The sequence below is a fragment of the Drosophila yakuba genome, chromosome 2R (assembly GCF_016746365.2).
Source record: "Drosophila yakuba strain Tai18E2 chromosome 2R, Prin_Dyak_Tai18E2_2.1, whole genome shotgun sequence".
Lineage (NCBI taxonomy): Eukaryota > Metazoa > Arthropoda > Insecta > Diptera > Drosophilidae > Drosophila > Drosophila yakuba.
Window position 1 is genome coordinate 15,706,327 of NC_052528.2, and position 19,316 is coordinate 15,725,642.

General features: G+C 46.5%; 7 protein-coding genes and 2 non-coding genes across 11 annotated transcripts; 3 read left to right on the top strand and 6 right to left on the bottom strand.

The window, feature by feature from the left end:
* The first annotated feature begins 27 nt into the window (after window positions 1-27).
* Window positions 28-2,356, top strand: LOC6530836 (sodium channel protein Nach). Its single transcript, XM_002091683.3, has 5 exons — window positions 28-993; window positions 1,050-1,786; window positions 1,855-1,972; window positions 2,037-2,146; window positions 2,201-2,356. The coding sequence occupies exons 1-5, from the start codon at window positions 572-574 to the stop codon at window positions 2,338-2,340; spliced, it is 1,527 nt and encodes a 508-aa protein (XP_002091719.2). The 5' UTR covers window positions 28-571; the 3' UTR covers window positions 2,341-2,356.
* Window positions 2,357-2,724: 368 nt separating this feature from the next.
* Window positions 2,725-5,348, top strand: LOC6530837 (2-hydroxyacyl-CoA lyase 1). Its single transcript, XM_002091684.4, has 4 exons — window positions 2,725-2,914; window positions 3,469-3,664; window positions 3,732-4,971; window positions 5,035-5,348. The coding sequence occupies exons 1-4, from the start codon at window positions 2,864-2,866 to the stop codon at window positions 5,252-5,254; spliced, it is 1,707 nt and encodes a 568-aa protein (XP_002091720.1). The 5' UTR covers window positions 2,725-2,863; the 3' UTR covers window positions 5,255-5,348.
* LOC6530838 (EF-hand domain-containing family member C2) lies at window positions 5,268-8,289 on the bottom strand. The gene is made up of 5 exons (XM_002091685.4): window positions 7,952-8,289; window positions 7,340-7,893; window positions 6,715-7,231; window positions 6,124-6,645; window positions 5,268-6,014 (listed from the first exon to the last, which is right to left on the bottom strand). The coding sequence occupies exons 1-5, from the start codon at window positions 8,000-8,002 to the stop codon at window positions 5,364-5,366; spliced, it is 2,295 nt and encodes a 764-aa protein (XP_002091721.1). The 5' UTR covers window positions 8,003-8,289; the 3' UTR covers window positions 5,268-5,363.
* Window positions 8,290-8,511: 222 nt separating this feature from the next.
* Window positions 8,512-9,710, top strand: LOC6530839. Its single transcript, XM_002091686.4, has 4 exons — window positions 8,512-8,774; window positions 8,845-8,971; window positions 9,031-9,386; window positions 9,442-9,710. Exons 1-4 carry the CDS (start codon window positions 8,764-8,766, stop codon window positions 9,593-9,595), a joined length of 648 nt encoding a protein of 215 aa, XP_002091722.1. The 5' UTR covers window positions 8,512-8,763; the 3' UTR covers window positions 9,596-9,710.
* On the bottom strand, window positions 9,586-12,010 carry LOC6530840 (leucine-rich repeat-containing protein 18). 2 transcript variants are annotated; one of them, XM_015196333.2, is made up of 6 exons: window positions 11,240-12,010; window positions 10,999-11,181; window positions 10,777-10,924; window positions 10,205-10,516; window positions 9,734-9,903; window positions 9,586-9,673 (listed from the first exon to the last, which is right to left on the bottom strand). In XM_015196333.2, exons 1-5 carry the CDS (start codon window positions 11,568-11,570, stop codon window positions 9,741-9,743), a joined length of 1,137 nt encoding a protein of 378 aa, XP_015051819.1. In that variant the 5' UTR covers window positions 11,571-12,010; the 3' UTR covers window positions 9,586-9,673; window positions 9,734-9,740. The 2 variants fall into 2 exon arrangements, with proteins under 2 accessions (XP_015051819.1, XP_002091723.1); XM_002091687.4 differs by having other exon boundaries at window positions 9,586-9,903.
* A 182-nt stretch (window positions 12,011-12,192) lies between these two features.
* Window positions 12,193-12,730, bottom strand: LOC120320976 (vitelline membrane protein 15a-3). The gene has a single exon (XM_039372033.2). It carries the CDS (start codon window positions 12,691-12,693, stop codon window positions 12,445-12,447), a length of 249 nt encoding a protein of 82 aa, XP_039227967.1. The 5' UTR covers window positions 12,694-12,730; the 3' UTR covers window positions 12,193-12,444.
* Window positions 12,731-13,411: 681 nt separating this feature from the next.
* On the bottom strand, window positions 13,412-16,331 carry LOC6530843. Of its 2 annotated transcripts, XM_002091690.4 has the most exons (6): window positions 16,023-16,330; window positions 15,819-15,958; window positions 14,854-15,102; window positions 14,453-14,797; window positions 13,950-14,384; window positions 13,412-13,784 (listed from the first exon to the last, which is right to left on the bottom strand). In XM_002091690.4, exons 1-6 carry the CDS (start codon window positions 16,108-16,110, stop codon window positions 13,506-13,508), a joined length of 1,536 nt encoding a protein of 511 aa, XP_002091726.1. In that variant the 5' UTR covers window positions 16,111-16,330; the 3' UTR covers window positions 13,412-13,505. The 2 variants fall into 2 exon arrangements, with proteins under 2 accessions (XP_002091726.1, XP_039227966.1); XM_039372032.2 differs by lacking the exon at window positions 13,412-13,784 and having other exon boundaries at window positions 14,166-14,356; window positions 16,023-16,331.
* Trnag-gcc lies at window positions 15,467-15,537 on the bottom strand. The gene has a single exon. It is a non-coding gene; the product is annotated as a tRNA-Gly (tRNA).
* Window positions 16,332-18,951: 2,620 nt separating the features above from the next.
* Window positions 18,952-19,022, bottom strand: Trnag-gcc. Its single transcript has one exon. It is a non-coding gene; the product is annotated as a tRNA-Gly (tRNA).
* Window positions 19,023-19,316: the final 294 nt, after the last annotated feature.

Consider the following 19,316-nt stretch of genomic DNA (forward strand, 5'->3'; position numbering starts at 1 on the left):
GAGATCGAAACCAGTTCCTCTTTCGGATTGGCACAACGACCTTAACCTGGTAGGGGATTATACTCCGGTGAACTGGTTGCAGCTCTTTGCAGAAAAATTAGGAACTCATGCTTCATGAAACGGAATTGACACCCGTAATTAGTCAAATGCTAATCAAATTTGAGGACACTTTCAACTAACGAATATCAGCTTTTAATTGCGTTTTAACGTCATGCCCGACATATTGTTAGTAGGTTATCGGCGAAGTCAATTCGCAATTTATGGGGTGTGAAAATTCACTTTAAAATACAAATTAGGATATTGAGTCATAGAAGTGGTGCGATATTCATTCATTCAGAGATAAATTAAAAGTCTAAAATATTTAATAAAATATCCAAGCATTGGTGTGGCATTTGAGCTTATTGTGTACAATTAATTAATCGACCAATAAACTTTTAGAATAGTAAACTTACCGCTAATGGTCACAACACATGAGCAACATTCCCTTCACAAGTTAGTCACTCAATCAACCCATAATTAGCAGCCATTATTCCACACATTAAGGACACTATCCTGGCCTATAAAAGCCGGCATGTTGAGTACCAGCTGCGGACAGTACACAATGATAGAGTCGGGAAAGTGGCCATCACCTGGCAAAAGGACCTCCAAAGGCGGTGAGAGCAGGAAGCGTAGAAAGGAACGGAGTATGCTCAGGACGGCCATACTGGCCACATTTTGGGAGTACACGGAGCGGACCAAGTTGAGCGGCATGTGGCTAATGCGGCGGAATCGCACCTACGGCTTGTCCCGGTTCATTTGGTCGTCGGTACTGCTGCAGTTGCTCCTGCTGAGCATCTACCTCACCCTGTTGCTGTGGCTGAAGTTCTACTCGTACCCCATCCTAAACACCATTTCCAATGATCTCTCTATTACGGACGTCGCCTTCCCGGGCGTTACCATCTGCAGCCCAAAAGTGGTCAACTCGGAGCGGGTCGATCGCTATGTTAAGACGCTGTAAGGAGCTGGCACTTTTTTTAGGACATCCATTTACAGTTTTGCTTTCCTTATAGCAAAATTCCCAAGGAGTACGACATAGCAGATGTGATCGCTGGCTTTGATTTCCTCAACGCCTTCACGGATCAGAGCTTTGAGCCGCCGGGACACGAAAGCTATCGGGCCACCGATGCAGTTCTTCGGCTAAACAACGTGACCACCTGGGAGGCGGCCATGGCCGTCAGTCCGGGATGCTTTGATTACGTGAAGCGCTGCTTCTGGGGCCACACGGAGTTCCAGTGCAACCAGAGCCACGAGTACCTATCGTTCATTCCCACCACTGCGTACCTGGGACCCTGTTGCTCCTTCAACTATAATCCCCGGAACGCCAGCTTCGTGCCCTTCTCGGCCAACATCTTTGGCATGGACGGCGGACTGACCTTTGTGGGTGCGGAGGGCAGTGAGCGGAATTTAAACACTGGCCTTATAGTGCTGGTCCACCATCCCATGGACTATGTGACTGAGGCGGCTGCCTCGGTGACCATTACCGCTCAGTCTGAGAGCTTTGTGGAGGTCTCGCCCACGGTGCAGAGCTCCTCGGCGGAGGTGCTGGAGCTTTCGGAGCGTAAGAGGGACTGCCTCATCTCGGGCGACCTGGAGCTGAGCAATTACCGGCAGGCCGCCTGCCTTCTCGCCTGCCAGACGGAGGCCATCGTCCAGAAGTGCGGCTGCCATCCATATCTGCTGCCCATCGTGGGCAACAAGTTCAAGGAGTGCAATCTCAACGACACCTTCTGCTATTCTGCCAACTATGGTGGGTCCTGGGTTCCAGGAGGTGCTCCTTATTTAAATTTCTTACCTTACCTTTTTTCGGCTGAGTAGATAACTTCAAAAGTGTGCGCTGTGATCAGTGCCTGCCCAATTGCTACGATGTCACCTACTCCACGCTGTCCTACAAAACAGATCTCAACCAGCATCAGTACTCCGTAAGCCGCTACTAGTGAGTAAATTATGGGTTACCTGCTGGGTTATTGACTAGTTGTTATTCTTTATTGTTTAAACAGTTCTCCGGAGCTGCTAAACAACGACAGTTTCGTTCTCCGGGTCTACTTGGCCAAACAAGTGGTTCCAGTCATCCGGAAAGTGACCGTTATGTCTTGGGTGGGACTTCTATGTGAGTGGGAGCAACGTCTTAAAAGTTATGTATTTTAATTTCCGGTCATTTCAGCGGACTTGGGTGGAATCTTTAACCTCTGTCTGGGTCTAAGTATGATTTCTGTGGTTGAGTTCTTTTATTATTGCACATATCGTCTGTATATCAACTACCAACTGCAGAAGGCTCAGCAACCCAGGAAGGCGTGGCAATAAAATTAATCACTTTAAAATTAAGCTTTTTAATAAAAATAGTTAATATAATGATAGATGGTCTCTTAGAAAAAAGTCGAAATAAGGCGCCAATCCGATAATAGGGCTGTCGCATCGATAACGAGTTCATATAATTAATGGTATTTACACAACTGATTTAGTTTACACGTTTGGTATTTTTTACGATTTTTGATTACTAGAGATGAGAGTGTTATTGATCTTTACTGACATTACAACGTTATTAATGAAATGCATCTACATAACTGAATTTATTCCCATGTTGAAAAAATAAGTTTTACTTTTAATGACTATCGCATACGTACACACTGGCCTTTGGCAACGATAGCCACCACAATCGATGTGCTCCGTGATAGACAATCATCGATACCGATGCATCGATAGCGGTCACCGCTTCTGTTGGACTCTACATTTTAATTTGTTTAACAAATTCTTAGGCCAGTACGCAAGTAAACGCGGCGGGGTATAATACATTTTTAGCACAATTTAGCACTGAAAACCGCGCAAAATGGCCGAGGTTGAAGCCGTACAGATAATTGCCGAGTCATTGAAGCAACAGGTAAGAGGATCACCTGGTTCGTCCAGCCATTTTTCCGACATTTTGGCACTGCACTTTTCTGCATTTGGGATAATGCCCAGCTACCACCATTGTATACATGCCATTTATCAACGCGGGGGCCGCGGAATCTGTGGCGCTGGCAAGAACAATGGAGTGGTCTCTTATCTTGAGGCACCTGTTTGTTGTGCAAAGTTCAAAAACACTTGGTAACTGTAAGTGTGTTTGTTGTTCCTGCTGCTGTTGTTTTTGTTGGTGAGAATGGCCACCCGATTACTCCGGTTAATAAAAAGACGGAACGGATTTGATAAAGACCATGTTCCAAAGGTTTGGGACCACGACCCAAACACCTTGGTGCTTGCAGCGGCGATTATCGCCGGGGGGCAGATTAAAATCAATAAAACTTTAACCGGATTCCGGGCAAATCACTTAAGAACGTGTTTGCACATTGGATAGTGGATGTGCTCTATAAATTTCCAAAGCTATTGAGTTGAATTATTGATTGATGGCTAAATTGTGAATCTAAATACGTGCGCTTTATTTGTGATACCGAACAGGGCGTGGAGTATGTCTTTGGCATCATCGGCATCCCGGTCATCGAGCTGTCCATGGCCTTCCAGGCCGCCGGACTGAAGTACATCGGTATGCGGAACGAGCAAGCCGCCTGCTACGCTGCCCAGGCCATCGGCTACCTGACCGGCAAGCCGGGAGTCTGCCTGGTTGTGTCCGGACCAGGATTGCTCCATGTTACGGGTAAGAATTCGAATTAAAAATCCCGCATGGGTTAATCCTTACTAATCCCACTCCATTGGACAACCAGGTGGCATGGCCAACGCCCAGGTGAACTGCTGGCCACTAATCGTAATTGGCGGTGCCACCAACCAGGATCACGAGGGTATCGGAGGCTTCCAGGAGTGCCCGCAGGTCGAGTTGTCCCGTCCGTACTGCAAGTACGCCGCCCGTCCGGCCACTGCTGCTCTAATTCCATTGCATGTGGAAAAGGCGGTGCGCTATGCCACCTATGGACGCCCTGGAGTTGCCTACCTGGACTTCCCCGGCAACATCCTGCAGTCCAAGGCCCAGGAGGCCCGCATCTACAAGGCTTCGGCCCATCCGGCTCCCCCACTTGCCTATCCCCCGCACGATGATGTGATCAGGGCCGCCAAGTTGCTGCGTCAGGCCAAGCGACCCCTGGTGATCGTGGGCAAGGGTTCCGCTTACGCCCATGCCGAGAACACTCTGCGCCACTTCATCGAGAACACTAACCTGCCCTTCCTTCCCACTCCGATGGGCAAGGGCGTTGTGTCCGACACTGCTCCACAGTGCGTGTCCTCCGCTCGCACACTCGCCTTGCAAAAGGCCGATGTGGTGTTGCTCCTGGGCGCACGCCTCAACTGGATTCTTCATTTCGGAAAGGCTCCTCGCTACGACAAGGACGTTAAGTTCATCCAGGTGGACATTAATCCTGAGGAGCTGCATAACTCAGTTGTGGCTTCGGTGGCCATCCAGGCGGACATCCGTCCATTCGCCGAGCAATTGTTCGAACAAATGAACGCTGTTAACTTCCGCTTCGGTTACGAGCAGGATTGGTGGAAGCAGTTGGCCGTGAAGTGCAAGCAGAACCGGGACACTGTGCAAAAGATGTCGTTGAACACGGAGACGCCACTCAACTACTACGCGGTGTTCCACCATCTGCGTGAGCTGCTGCCCAAGGACACGATCATCGTTAGTGAGGGCGCCAACACCATGGACATTGGTCGCTCCATGCTGCTGAACGAGCAGCCGCGTCACCGCCTGGATGCCGGTACCTTTGGCACCATGGGCGTGGGACCTGGATTCGCTGTGGCCGCCGCGCTTTTCTGTCGCGACTTCGCGCCCGGAAAGCGAGTTCTGTGCGTGGAGGGTGACAGCGCCTTCGGATTCTCGGGCATGGAAATTGAGACTATGGTGCGCTATAAGCTTCCCGTCACCATTGTGATTGTGAACAACAATGGCATCTATGGCGGCTTCGACAAGGACACTTTTGAGGCCATTCGCAGTGAGGGCGATCTTACCCAGATGTGAGTGCTAGCAGCTTATCGGTTTATCTGGTACAACTACTTACGGCTAATCTTATCTTGCAGCACACCACCATCGGCATTGGGAGTTCAGGTGCGCTACGAGGAGATGATGAAAATGTTCGGTATGCAGGGCTACTTCTGCACGGAGATCGAACAGCTGCAGGCGGCTGTCAAGGCGGCCAATCAGCTCACCGACAGGCCGACCATCATCAACGTGGCCATCAGCCCGTCATCCGATCGCAAGCCGCAGTCCTTCAACTGGCTCACAGAGTCCAAACTGTAGAATACCATTAACGTTTAGGTCTTAAGCACAAAGTTCACCATTCCGAAAGTTATATTGCCACGAATTTTTCTGTATATACATGCAATTTTTGATACGCCTTCTATACCCCTTAATTGTTGGCTCGCTTTAGCTCTTCCTCTATGCCCAGGTAGTCTAAAAACCATGTGAAGTCCACTAGGCGGCCTTTGTGCAGGAATGGCAACTTGGGGCAGAGCTCAAAGGCAATGTTGAGAGGAGCAATGTCGGGCACTTGGTCGTTGCGCATGTTGAAGAAGGCGAGGAAGTCGCGCACCTCAATCTCGTTTTGTCCGTTGCGCTGCAGCACCATCAGTATGTCCTCCACCAGCTCCAAGCTGAAGGGCAGCCGGCAGCCTCGCAAAGTAGACCTTACCTGACCCTCGCTAATGTACGGCTTGCATGCCGGATTAATGTGGCTGAGGTGATCGTTTAGCTGATCCACGCCGTTCCACAAAGCTCGTTTCAGCTCCAGTTGGGCGGCGGCACGCACTCGATTCCTGTCGCAGCTGGGAGGCATTGCCTGTTCAGCCGAGAAGAAGCGACACACGGTCACAATTTCATGGTTGAGCAGGCGATCCTTGGACAGATACGACAGGAGAGTCGAGCGCAGCGTTTCGAAGCTAACTGTTGAGTAGTCACCGAGGTCGCCATCCGGTTTGCAGCGCAGCACGAACTGCTTGTAATCCGGACGCACTGCATCGCGGATCTTCTGCATGATTAGTCGTATGTCTGCTACGTGGAACTGAAATTAGAATTTATGTAAGGCGGTTTTACAGAATTGTTACTATAGCGATATGATATTTGGATGATACTTGATTAAATAGATATGATAAAGTAATTGATAGACTTGCCTCGCTGGGATGTTGCTCCATGTACATCAGCGTAAATTCATCAGCGGAAACAATGTGGAAAATGTGATCTTTAAGCGTCATCGTGCGTCCAATATAGAAGTCATTGGCGCGGAAGTACTCGGGTCTTGAGGAGCTAAACATATCCTGACCCGGCAGTGGTACACGTGCCCTTTTAAGAAATTCGCCACCAAGAAAGCCGGAATTTCGACGTGACGACTCATAGATTTGCACCGTGTCATCGGCCAGGAAATAGCTGATGACAAAGTCGCGCTCCCCATTGTCCCGAATGGCCGAGATGAGCTTGGCCCCAAAGCGCAGGATGCAGCCGTCGTACTTGAAGAGCTTCTTGAAGTCGGCCTGTGGCGGTTTGGGCTCCACGGTGATGCAGTTGCCCTCGGAATCCTCGTGGCTACCCCAGCCATTGTATGGTGGCAATCGGCGGGATGCCATGCCACCTTGAGTGTACGGTCGAACATCACTGCGCTCCGGAATCGGTTGCGGGCAGAACTCTTGGATGCCGTACTTTAAAAACGCAATTGGAGAACAAAGTTATTTATGTTGTATCTATCTATAGGATTAGTTTAACTTTACCTTATCTCGGTAGTAGCTTTGTGTAAACTGATCGCAGCCAGTAAGTACGACAGATCTCCCGAAAACATTTAGGACTGCGCCTATCTGCAGATCCTGATCGGTGTAATGTTGCACCTCTTTTTGCCCGGTGTTCAACGGGTCGGCTACGTAACGCACATCGCGCATACTGTTTCCCAGGACATTTAGCAATGTCATTGCCGTTTGTTGGCCGGGCAATGGCAGTCCAGAGAACTCCTTTGGCAACTTGCCTCGCTTCAGAAAAGTCGTGGGTCCTTCTCGCCCCGAATTTCGTGGAAATTTCTCCTTTATGTCAATGGTGTCATCGGCCAGATAGTAGCAGATATCCAGCTTTCGCACGTCGCCAAACTCACTGCGATCGTTCCAATATCCCTGAAACTTAAGTACTCGCCTGTCGAATTCCAGGAACTGGGCAAACGAATGTTTCTTGGGCAGAGCAGTGCTGGTGTTAGCCGTTTGCTTTAAGCCTGAACGCTTTCGGATCTCTGTTGTGGGATCACTGAAAAGGAATTCAGAGTAGGCTTTGATTTATTTAATTCAGCAATATAAGAATTCATTTACTGGAAATCACAAATTTTGAATGCGGAAGAATGAATCCCTGACTTACCATGGTTCCTGCTGGGCCTCAGGCACGAAGATGCCGGCTCGATTGAGGAATTGTCGCGTGAAGATGTCACATCCACTGATGTGATAAACCCGATCGAAGATCTGCACATCCGTGTCCACGTTCAGGTCGAAGATGGAGATGAACTCGCGGTCAGTGGGTGGAGCTTTCGGGATGCGCTGGCGGTGCACTAGGCAGCCCTGCGGTATGCCGGAGTTCTCCACCTTGGGCTCGGTGACCTGCATGGTGCCATCCTCCAGGTAGAAGAAGATCCTCACCTTGCGCACCTGGTAGGGAGCGTGGTAGACCTCCGTCAGGTTCTCCTTGAAGTAGGCGTTGAAGCACAACACCTGCTTGTCGTAGGCCAGCCAGGGTGGCAGCTTGGTGGTGGCCTTCGGTGCCCACAGGCTATTGATCTGGGCGGGCACGGGCGGACACTTGGGATCGGCCACAATGCCATTGGGCTCCACCAGTTCCGGCTCCCGGCGGTCTGACAGCATCTGGATGCCCTGGTAGTGCATCAGCGTTTGCTGTCGTGGATGGCGACGCTTGCCACGCTGTTAGGGAGTTCCGGGTTCATAAATGCAGGGTATAAATACCATTGCTAAAACTTACATCGTAGAACTGCGCACCTGGCAGCATGGGCATTCCCGGTAGTCGCATCATTTTCACAGATAATTTCGTACGCTTTTTGCTAAACCAAAATCAAATTTTGCTGCACTTCCTTAGCCAAATCGTTGTGGTTACATTTGCCTTGAAGCCAAAAGCACTTATGTATATGGCAGTTAACGCCACGCAATTGAATTGTGGACTGGACTGCTTGAGTGTTCCGACATTTCCGCTGCTATTCGATAAATGGAACAAACGGAGCTATGGTAATGCCACCTCACCATGGCAGCCCGAAAAGTCAACTGGCCAACAAGCCAGCGCGGCTAACTGCCACTGGTAGTGGTTTCCAAGGAAATTATGGGTCAGCTTTTACCACGTAGAATGTGGTATAAAATATATATTTAAATTATAGATACATAACTAAAGATTTTTGCCTTTAACATGCTATAGATGCACAAATACGTCAAGTGGCAATCCAACCTGTAATTGACTCACGTCTCAACGACGTTTCCGCTGAACCCGAAAGCATTTCAATCGGTGATTAAATTGGTGTCGCAGTCCAATGACTTTCCGAAGTCAGGGCCATCGTTTACAGTGGTCTGGTGGCGCAGACGCAGTGTTTGCTAATTAGTCGGGCAGGCAAAAGTAGGTAAACCCATAGGATCACGTGCTTTCTATCACCTCTCTCTAACACCATGCACACACCCATCTCGCCGGCTTACAAACTCTCGTAGAACAAAGCCATGGCTCCGAAGCTGTAAGAATCGAGGTGGTAAACGTTGCCCAGAGCTCGAACAGGCAACACAAGAAGCGACAACATGAACCTGTTGTGAGTTAATAAGCCATGAAGTGTTATTTTTTAGTTTTTACCGACACAAACTCCTCTTTTGCTAATATAGAAGGAACATTATACTGCTCCTGTTCACTCTGGTGGCTGCGAGTGCTTTGGAGGCCAATCTCACTTCGTGGCGACATCACAGACGGCAAAAGCGTTTCCTGATCTATCAGAATGGCGGTGTAGTCAAGGTTGGACATCAAATATTTATTGAGTATTGATCGCTATACAATAATGTGTGTCACTACAGTTTGTTTCGGGTTGTGCATTTCCGGTTCCGTTTATGGAGAAAAAAGTGTGGCGCCAGTTGGTTTGGCTGATGAACTTCCACTATCAGTTCAATGAGCCGCAAACTCCAATCTACTGGTGGAAACTTTGGGATGGTTCCCGAAATCTCAAGGGACCTTTGACCCAACCAGCTCCTCCAACGATTCCAGCGCGCCTCTTGGTGGATGAACCGCAGCTGTTGCTCTTCAAGTTCGCCGAGGGCTATATGAATCAGTTGGGTCAAAATGGTAGTGCCTGTCTGGAACGTTTAATCTGCGAGAATGGTCAGGTGGATGAGCATAGTGGACTCTACGCCCAGCTGCTACACAGGCTGTTAAGGTAAGTTGACTTCCAAGTGAGCTCAAGTCATAGATAATCCCATATAATCCTTTAGACCTCATCGAACGCTGGACGGGAGGTATTTGGATGCCTTCAGGATGGGTCGTCATGGCGTTGACTGTCGAAAAGCCTTTCCAGAGGCCCAGCACTGCGTTTTGGACGACTACATACACCTCCATGAGCGAGGACCGAAACAGAGTTTTCTTTAGCCGTAGAATTTGATTTCTCTTTGGACAAATGGCGCTGGCTGTCAGTAGTTCGATTACATTTACATGACATGTACAAAACTAATTAATGATAATTAAATGTAACTAAATAATTATATACAGCGTGTTTAGCTCAATTACTGCAGCTCTATTTGCCACTGGCCGTCTGATCCGCCTCATCGTCGTCGTCATCATCCGACAGTCGCCAAGCCAGCTGGTAGTACTTCTTGTCATTGCTGGTCAACCAGAGGACTCCGCATCGGTTGGTGCAGAAGTTGCAGGTGAAGAGCTGCTTGGACGTACTGCCACGCCTAAAATGAGTAAATGGTCGTGATCAAAAAATACATCTAAAGCTTTGATTAGACAATCAGCCATATCAACCCCAATTATAATACAACATTTTAAGAGGTAAAGCTAAAATTTGTCTAATATTGTTGAATTTTTTTGTGCTAAGAGAAAGAAAACCTTCTCTTTGTAGACAGTCTTCACTGTACTTCTTGCGATTGTGATAGGTCCATTTCTCCTAATTAGAAAGCAGACCGGTTTCGACGGTATCAAAACAATAACCACATGACAAACGCCGAGCAAACATTAGCGTAACTCCAAACCCACCTTTTCACGACCATGAAGTAGTACGAGGTGTACAGACATCTGGAGCAGGTGGAGTTCGTGCAGCGGGCGATGGGTCCATTGTTGATGTGGGAACTGATGTACGGTTCTGGCAGCAGTCGATGCATGGCGCCATTCTCGTAGACGGGCGTGAAGCGGTTCAGCGTCTGCAGAGCATGCAGACAGTCGTCGTAGAGCGATACCCTATTCTCAGCCGACGGAACCGGAAATACTGTGCGAGTGCCCACCGGAAGCAGCAATCGGGTGCTGGTCTCCAGATCGCGGACCCAAAACAGACCCTTGCGATGAACGGCGCTGGAAAGAGGATGTAGTTTACTCTAGGATTTCAAAAAAATAAGTTCTGCCTAAAATAGGTTCTTCCTTTTCCTGCTACATTTGAAAAGAAAACCCTTAGTCATGCTCAAAGGCAATCGGCCAAAACAAATCGAATTTATTAAGACCCAAATTTGTTTACGAAACGGCTGCCAAATAAATCCATTAAATATTCATCATAGCAGTACCAATTTCATCAGTTTGATTTTTGTTATAGCGCCAGAGTTAGTAAAATAACTTACACGGGAGTATTTCGCTGGCGGTTGTCGTAAAAGTTTTGATAGAACCTCTCATAGACCATGGGTATGTAGTTGATAGCAGTGTTGTGGAAGATGCGCACATGGTTCATGAACTTGGAGAGAGCTGCCGGCAAGTAGACGAGCGCACAACCTGCCAACAAGAGAAGACGTTACAGCGCTCCTCCACCACCACCAATCCGTATACCGATGCCCCGGTTCACTTACGATCGGCGGCGAGGGACTGCAGCATGGGGAGGTTGGAGATGCGCTCGGGGATGTGGACCAGCGCCTCGTTGTCGCTCACATTCAGCTCGTTGAGGCGGACGCACTCGCTCAGCTGCACCGGCAGGCGGCGAAATTGGTTCTTGCCGATGTTCAGGTGCTCCAGATTGCGCAAACCACTGAGTTCTGCAAGCGGTCGAAGTGCATGGATTCCTTGGTTGGAACTGTAAATCATCGTACTCACCCACTGGAAGTTCGGTGAGCTGATTGCCCGACACATTCAGCTGCTGGAGACTCAAGAGGAGACCCAGTGTGGGGGGCAGCTCCTTGAGCTCATTGTTGGATACGTCCAGGAACTCAAGGTTCTCCAGCATATAGATGTCCGCAGGCAATTCACTCAGATTGTTGCCCGCCAGGTGGATGAACTTCAGTGTGGTGATGTTCAGCAGCCATTTGGGTATCACCGAGATGAAGTTCTCCTTGAGATAGACCTCCTCGAGATCCTCGTAGAGAAAGAGATCCATTGGCACATCCTTGAAATTCAGGTAGCTCCAGTGCAGAATCGTTTTGTTCATGTTGACGATGCCGTTGCAGTTACACAATTGTCTTATTTGCTTATAGTTTGGTCGTGTTTCAATTATATTTATTTGCGTCTCTACGCGGTCATGATCATCATTTGGCACCGCCACCCGCCAAACAAAAACTGCCACCGCCACCAGCGCCACCACAGCCACCCAGTGGCTCAGGCCCAGTGGCAGCACCACTATAATCAGCAGCAACAGTTTGCTCTCCACCAAGAATCTCTATCTATCTTGGCTAAATTTGTCTCACTGGCCTGTCGCAATTTCTCGCGGCGGCGAGCACCATCGCCTCTGAATTTGATTTTCTTCTTACTTATTTATTGTTTCAATAACGAAACGAATCACCCATCATAGCGCCTTTCACTGACCAACGCGGCGTATACGTAATGCGCTGAGTGCCCGAAAGTATACCGTTTCGTTTTGGAGGCGGTTAAATGCCTTCCGAGCTTTGGCACTGACATTGAATTTTCCTGGTGCATTGATTCGCCCTCCCCTCTTCGGGGCACTCACTTTGCTGCACTCAAGGTCGTTGCTGCAAGCCAAATGCATAGGACAAGCTTTTGAAGCTCCACTGTTGCAAGAGCTTTGTGGCAAAAGAAAGGGGTTATGGCAAGAATCTATAAAAACTATTTTGGAAAGTTTACTTTGTGGGAAAAACCAAGCTGAGCTTTTATCAATTTTTCGAAAAAGCCACTGATTTTATATATTCATAGTACTTAAATGATTAATGTTTGTACACCTAAAGCAAACATGTTTTAGCTTATTCATCTCAAATTCAATATTTCAACAACCTCCATTTATGTATAAATAGTTTAATAAATTATAAAAAAACATTCCATAATGTTCTACACTCCCACTCAGTGGTTTCTCAATATCCATAGTTTCCATATCCGTAGTCGTAGCCATATCCATGATTATGATGATGGTGGTGGTACTGGGGGTACGAATAGTATCCGTACGACAGAGGTGGTGGAGGTGGAGGTGGTGGTGGAGGCGGTGGTATTCCGAATCCCACGCCAATTGGCAGCGGAAGAGGCAGTCCAACTACAACAGGAGTACCCATCGCTCCAGCAATGGCGAACAGCACAATTCCGAGAAGAGCGACTATAGCTTTCATGTTTCTTGCCAAGATTTCGCAACCGACTGACCAACCTGGGGAGAAGCTATCTGCTTTTAAGCATTGCGATACGACTGTGTTACGATTTTGGGAATTTCAATCACGGCGTGGACAAACAAATTAAATTCAATTTCACCTGCCCAAAGGTGCGAATTACCCCATGAGATGTATTTCCCCCGCAAAAGTTATTCACGCAGTCGTTTGTGCTATTTTGCACATGAGTTTCGGGTTTGCTTAGTAAGTCACTATTTACCGAGCCCTTCTTTAATACTTTTTTTTTTTATACTTTGCATTTACTTATTATGATTGTTGATTGAATTTTTAAATTGTTGAACAAATGTTCATTGGTGCGTCCTTTTTAAATGTTTATCTTTCTACTAATGATGTTCGTCGTGGTGCTGCGGATCGTAGTGAGGATTGTCGTGAGGATCGTAGTGCCGATAGAGATGATGATCGTGGTGCGGATCGTGATGGGGATGGTGGTGAGAATCGCCTCCAAAATGTGGCGTTGCAAAAGCGGCAGCAACGATGAGCAAAATTACGATGAGAGCGATTACTGCATTCATGATTCTGGTGGGAAGATTCAACAAACTGATGCACTTACTTCGGATGCATTGGCTTTTAAATCATTCGGGCAAGTGCTTTTTGGAAATTTCGTACCAAGTTGGATAAACAGAGTCAAAAGAAATGTAAATATCAATAGCCTCTTTGCAGGGTGTTAATTGGTATCAATATTTGGGTTATTTATTAAAGCTCTACACCGTTTATCACAAGTCTTAATAGGCATACAAAGTTCGTCGAATCCTTGGCATCTAGGCTCCTGATTTGACATTCACAGTTAGCTGCTTGAAGTCCCGATCGCTAAGCAGTCGCCACTTGTAGCCCAAGATTTGTGAGATCTCCCGCTCGACGGCTTCATAGGATCGGGAATTCCGCTTCAACCAGTTGTAGAACTCATCGCTCCACTCCGGATGCCTTGGCCAATCGCAGCGCAGAATCACAGCGAATCGCCGCACGTGAAGATGCTGCAGATTTTTGGTCGTTTGTGCAATGAGCAAAAGCGTCGAGGTGGAAACTTTCTCGCGTATGATCTGGTGGATAGAATGATTAGATGTTAATTAAGTCTATATTATTAGGAAAAGCACCATTAATCAGTCAGTCAGTCAAAGCACAATTAGCTATAATTTAGGACTAAAATTCTGTTTACAAAAACTGCAATAGCTCAGAACTGAGATTTGATATGAGTTCGAACTCACCAGGGTGTCAACATTGAAGCACTGACGGCACATCAGCAACATCAAACTGTCGATGCGACTGTGAAAAGGCTTGGGGCTGGAAAAGCGCGGCAGGAGCTCGTGTCCATAGATGGCCAGGGTGCTCCTATAGTGGTCCACCATGCGGACGAGCAGCTCGGCCCGTATCCGGGTCTGGGGTGCACAGTACGTGATGCTGTGGACAGGCGCCTCCGGCTGCATCACAACCTCGCCGTCCGTCAGATTCTCCAAACGCAGATGAACGCGCAGGCGCGGATTGGTCTTCTTCACATTTCGCCAGGCCTTCACGCCGCAAGCACTTATTGTCAGGTGATTGGGGGTGTAGCAGTTTTGGAGCAGGTGCAGGTGGCGCAATTTGGTGTCCGCCAGCAGGGACAAAACGTCATCGTCTATGTTTTGGGGGGATATGGTGAGCACCTGGATCAATATATTTGGCTTAGTTGTGTGTGTGTGTGTGGGAAGAAATGAAATTGAATCGCTGTCACCTGCAGATTGAGAAACAGACCCACATGCATGATGGGGCAATGCATTGTGGTCACATTCACCAGGTTGAGCACCCTCATTTTGGTGCAGCAGCTGCAAACGACCTCGTCCAGCAAGTGATTCGCCTCGTATCGTTCCAATACAAAGTCCACCAGCTTGAGTGTGTGAAGATCTGTCAATCGCAGGAGCAGCTCCTTCAGAACCCTCAGCAGTTGTCCTCCAGTGCCGAATAGCTTAATTCCTTCAGGATCGTTGGGTTGCGACATATTGCAGGGGAAGTGGTAGACCAGTGTTCGTATACGACTACCGATGCCAATGAACTGTGTGTCTGGATTCACCTCTCTGCCCTAAAAAGGTTTAAAATTATATCATATTTTTTTTAATAAGAAGAATATTCTTATACCTTGTCAATGTTCCACGTTAGCATGGTCATGAACTGGAAGATGTTATTGAAACTGTGCCACGGTCGAAACTCGATTCCACGCACATGTCTTCCGATTCTATTGAGGCAGAACTGGGTTCGCATGTGATCGAGACAAAACTGCCAGCCGGAATAGTAGTTGAACTTCGGTTTGGTCAGGGTGCGATCATCCACCAAAAAGTTATTCCAAACAGTTGGCAAATAGAAGGCCCTATACCACTGCCGACAAACCTGAAAAAGTTTACAAAGTGGGGAAACTTTAATTGTAGTACTTGTAAGAATGTGGGTGTAAAATCTCTAGCCAAGAAGAATATTTACGTTTTGTATCAGTATTTAATATCATTATTCCTATTAAATATGGACAAATACAGTTTTTCGTGCACGGATCCCCATTGCAAATCAAGTAAGCTTTTGAAAATGTTCAATCTTTTGGGATAACGAACAGCTGCTGCTTATATGGCCGTTCTGCTTTGTAAAGGTCACGCTGAGTTGAAGTAATGTAAACATACCGATTTTTTTCTAAAATATTTCGGCTGAAAGCATTAGGGAATATCTAAGCAAATGGAAATTGCTGATAGTTAAAAAAAAAGTGATATGCATCGGCCGGGAATCGAACCCGGGCCGCCCGCGTGGCAGGCGAGCATTCTACCACTGAACCACCGATGCTTGGTGAAGGGGTGGATTTAAAAATAACTCTTATTCTGGATAATCAGGCTTTAAAATGAATTGAACTTCTATAAAGATGTATAATGACTTTGTTCTATATTCTACGTTCATTTATTAAAAGAACGATCTCTAATTTTGACCTCTGTTTTGTGCTATACTACATTGATAATACATATATATATATAGCCGTTTTTGACTTTCAGTTTTAGTGTATAATAAATTATTAATTATGTGATCAAGCAAACTAGCTTAAATATATTGCGATATCTCAGCATACGCACCAGTCCGGCATAGTAGCGCTCTTTGGGGGTGAGGTAGGTAAAGATTTCCTCGAGTACCAGATCAGGCAGGTATCGCCAGTTGGACTCTATCATGTTTTCGGTGTCCTGGTCCTCATCCTCGTCCACATCTATGTAGCAAGCTGGATGATTTGGTGGGGAAAACTGGGATTATTCCGGTGACTGACTGGGGAGTCTGTGGCCTACCCTTCTCGTCTCCATCGATCTTCCAGCCCGCCTTTTGCATAACCTCCAGCTGGGCGCTGCTCTTCCGCCTTAGGCCCAATTCACTCATGTTTGTGTGGGACTATTGTTATTATTATTTTACGAATTTCCGAATTATTTACAACGCTTGCGACGGCACAGAACTATATGTACTCTAATTTTGAAATTTTGTGTTTTTTTTTGGCACAGCCTGCGCTGACAGCTTCTTCTTGCTGTCGGTTTATTTTTATATAGTTGGACCGACCGACTGTCCGCTGCACTCGCAGTTGCGTCGCGTTTGGCCAGCGACTGTCTCCCGAATAGATTGGGATTCTTTCAGATTCGTTCAAATCGCACTGTTGGCTATTTTCGAAAAAAACTGAAAACTGAAAAACTGTTTTCAGTTCTCGCGCTCGAAATTGTTAGGTACACTCGTCTTCTCTTCGCAGCGCCTTCCGATTTATTTTGGTTATTATTTCTTTGTTGATGTCTGCTTGATGCTTGGAACTGCGCTCGAGATATGGCAACTGTTGTGATTTCGATTCTCTGTTGTTTTCGTTGGCCGATTTTAAAATTAGACACCGGCACTTTGGGCAAGGTCTTAGGGCCTCCGTTGCGTGGCACGGAACTGGGGCAACTTGTTGATGCCACCGCTGGCTGTTGAGGTGTAAATTATAAATAAACACTTGAGCTGTTTGGAACTGTGGTGATCTGATCGCTCCGCGTTTCGTTGCATGTGCAGCTAAATGTGCGTTTAGGCACGTGTTGTAATAAAAATAATGCACTGAGAGAACATTCGTTAGTTCTCATTGTTCTAATATTTCTCAGTTATAATAATAGGCCAAATTATTAAAAAAAATCACCTGGCTTTTAATAAAGCATAAAAAAGCATAAAAAACTATTCTAAGCATTGGCTCAAATGTACAATCTTGCCTCTTAGCAGTATAGGGGCCAAACTGCTGTAAGCTACTTACCAATTCCGACGTTATCTTATTCTTTGCCTTTGACACTTGACCCCACTTTGCTGTTCAGTGGATGGCGGAAGAAAATTCCATCGGCCACCAAACGATGCCAACGTCGTTTCCTTGACGATGCAACCAACTGAGCCAGCTGTTATCCCGTTTTCCGATTTTCCACTTGTCCACTTGTGCATTGTCATTTTCTCACACAGACACACACCACAGCTCCGTGCTTACGTATACGTAATATGGCCAAGTTGGTCGAGTGTCCAGGTACACTTAGCGGAAACAGCTGTTTATGTTGATGGGCCCCCGCCAAGGAGAATGCAGCAAGGCATTTGGCCATTTTCCTGGCACCTGTTTGGCCCTACCATTCTACTTTTTATTCAGCGAAAACGACAGCGGCAACTTTTACGTATTGCAATTTCCTCTCTGCGTTGCATACTTTTAGGATAACGGAATTTTTCCGCGCCCAAGCACTTAAAAATATGTTGAATATTGAATGAACCCAGCTGAGTGGCGGGAATGGGCATGGGATTTTTGGAGTCGTCTGGCTGGGACGAGGAGGAGGGGGAAGAGCTGCAACAATGCGCAGCAATACGGGCTTAATTAAAACAATTTTAAAACCAGTTAAAACACACTCGCCGCTCGCCAAAATATGCACACACACATATGCACACAGCCAGCCGCTTGACAGTTGGAAAAGCGCCCTTCCGCCTTTGGTTTGCGAACACATCAAATATGACGGGCCGTACTGTGTTGGGTTGGGACGGCGACCAAAATGTTGCCATGCAAATTTAAATGTCAACAAAAACTTGCAGTTTAACCCAAAAACCTTATTTGTGTCTGCCGGGCAACCGGCCATCATCTCGTAGCGTTTTCCAGGGCTGCGAAATTGTTTGTAAACTCGATTTAATGGCTTGGGAGTGCAGCTGTTAGAGATGAGTATGTGTGCTAGGTATTTGAAACGAACGATTACAAAATAAAAAACTATAAAAATGTGTTTTTTATTATATTAATAATTATCATATTAATCTTCCATTTAACTTAAAACTAAAAGCATTTTGTTAATCATAGCAAACACATTTATCTAATGGTAATTAGTCTTCATCCAGCTAAAATATAATTTATTAAAACATTGAATTTATTATTGAAATTTTAGTTATAAAATAAGGTTGCCGACGTTTGATTGACACCATTTAAATGAACATTAATCTCTGGATTTTTCCAGTGGAAGTTATCACTTTGGTTTTTTAAATGAGCCTTTTCTAATTTTCCCCATTGTTCTCGCACCTCTGGCACCGCATTTGTGGAAATCATGGGTCAGGCTAGCCGGTCGAAATATGCATATGGATATTCCGCTCTACGTGCCGGTGGGTCGACGGCGGCTTAAACTGGGAAACAGGAAGTGGCTGGTTGGCTTGGCTAACCAAGCCGGCAGGAGGCGGCCAAACAAGTCCTGTTATTGTTGGTTCTGGCGTTTTGTTTTGCTGGCCTTGCTCAGGTGCATCGCACTGGCAGCTGTTTGGGGCCATTGTTTGGCCATCGGATGTTGCCAAGTTTCGGAATTTAATGTATAATTTTGTTGCATTTTAACCACTGCCCCGACCCGGTGTGACCCATTATGCCACAATGCCACTCTGCCATGTGGTTATGTAAATTGTTGACTTCTGCTTGGGGGACATCACCAAGCAGCTTGATGTATGGCTTGACTGTGCATTTGTGAATTGCATTTTAATGGCTACTTGGAGGGCACTTCCTTTGGCTGTAAACGCATTACTGATCTTCGTTGAGTTCTTTGTTTGAAAAGGAAATTGGGAGAAGTACTGATTTGTCCCGTTTCCTAAATGTTTGGCGTAAACTCGTTTAAAAATTATTTATTATGTTTAAAAGCGGAATATATTTTTATTAAATACAAATTATAACCTTTGCACCTTCTTTAAATTCTTTCAAAAAGGAGAAAAAAAGTGATATGCATCGGCCGGGAATCGAACCCGGGCCGCCCGCGTGGCAGGCGAGCATTCTACCACTGAACCACCGATGCTTGGTGAAAGTCAAGGTGTCAAAATATTTCCACTTCATTTTGGGGCTTATCTTAACTATATAGTATAAATATAAATATTTCTTATCTGCATTCCAAATAATTTATAGATATACAAAAATAGAACCAATAAATTGACCAATTCATGCAATCCGTTTAGAATTTACTACCTATAGAGTATATTTAGATGTTGAATCAAACTCAATTACTAATTCCTAAGGGAGTTCGTAAAAAGTTTTCTTACCTACTGGGTCGAGGTTACATTTGTTTGATCCAATTGCACATGGGTTTTTTTTG

Excerpts from the sequence above, each read along its gene's own strand:
- LOC6530843 (XM_002091690.4), bottom strand. The coding sequence starts at position 16,110 with ATGAGTGAATTGGGCCTAAGGCGGAAGAGCAGCGCCCAGCTGGAGGTT. Across the intron at positions 14,385-14,452 it reads GTCTGTTTCTCAATCTGCAG|GTGCTCACCATATCCCCCCA; the intron begins GTGACAGCGATT and ends ATATTGATCCAG. Across the intron at positions 13,785-13,949 it reads GCTTCAATGTTGACACCCTG|ATCATACGCGAGAAAGTTTC; the intron begins GTGAGTTCGAAC and ends TCTATCCACCAG.
- LOC120320976 (XM_039372033.2), bottom strand. The coding sequence starts at position 12,693 with ATGAAAGCTATAGTCGCTCTTCTCGGAATTGTGCTGTTCGCCATTGCT.
- LOC6530839 (XM_002091686.4), top strand. Across the intron at positions 8,972-9,030 it reads AGAATGGCGGTGTAGTCAAG|TTTGTTTCGGGTTGTGCATT; the intron begins GTTGGACATCAA and ends GTGTCACTACAG. Across the intron at positions 9,387-9,441 it reads CTGCTACACAGGCTGTTAAG|ACCTCATCGAACGCTGGACG; the intron begins GTAAGTTGACTT and ends ATAATCCTTTAG.
- LOC6530836 (XM_002091683.3), top strand. The coding sequence starts at position 572 with ATGTTGAGTACCAGCTGCGGACAGTACACAATGATAGAGTCGGGAAAG. Across the intron at positions 994-1,049 it reads GATCGCTATGTTAAGACGCT|CAAAATTCCCAAGGAGTACG; the intron begins GTAAGGAGCTGG and ends CTTTCCTTATAG. Across the intron at positions 1,973-2,036 it reads TACTCCGTAAGCCGCTACTA|TTCTCCGGAGCTGCTAAACA; the intron begins GTGAGTAAATTA and ends TTGTTTAAACAG.
- LOC6530840 (XM_015196333.2), bottom strand. The coding sequence starts at position 11,570 with ATGAACAAAACGATTCTGCACTGGAGCTACCTGAATTTCAAGGATGTG. Across the intron at positions 10,925-10,998 it reads GCAGTCCCTCGCCGCCGATC|GTTGTGCGCTCGTCTACTTG; the intron begins GTAAGTGAACCG and ends TCTTGTTGGCAG. Across the intron at positions 10,517-10,776 it reads CGCCAGCGAAATACTCCCGT|CGCCGTTCATCGCAAGGGTC; the intron begins GTAAGTTATTTT and ends TCCTCTTTCCAG.
- LOC6530838 (XM_002091685.4), bottom strand. The coding sequence starts at position 8,002 with ATGATGCGACTACCGGGAATGCCCATGCTGCCAGGTGCGCAGTTCTAC. Across the intron at positions 7,894-7,951 it reads CAGGTGCGCAGTTCTACGAT|CGTGGCAAGCGTCGCCATCC; the intron begins GTAAGTTTTAGC and ends ACTCCCTAACAG. Across the intron at positions 7,232-7,339 it reads GAGGCCCAGCAGGAACCATG|TGATCCCACAACAGAGATCC; the intron begins GTAAGTCAGGGA and ends ATTCCTTTTCAG.
- LOC6530837 (XM_002091684.4), top strand. The coding sequence starts at position 2,864 with ATGGCCGAGGTTGAAGCCGTACAGATAATTGCCGAGTCATTGAAGCAA. Across the intron at positions 3,665-3,731 it reads AGGATTGCTCCATGTTACGG|GTGGCATGGCCAACGCCCAG; the intron begins GTAAGAATTCGA and ends TTGGACAACCAG. Across the intron at positions 4,972-5,034 it reads GAGGGCGATCTTACCCAGAT|CACACCACCATCGGCATTGG; the intron begins GTGAGTGCTAGC and ends CTTATCTTGCAG.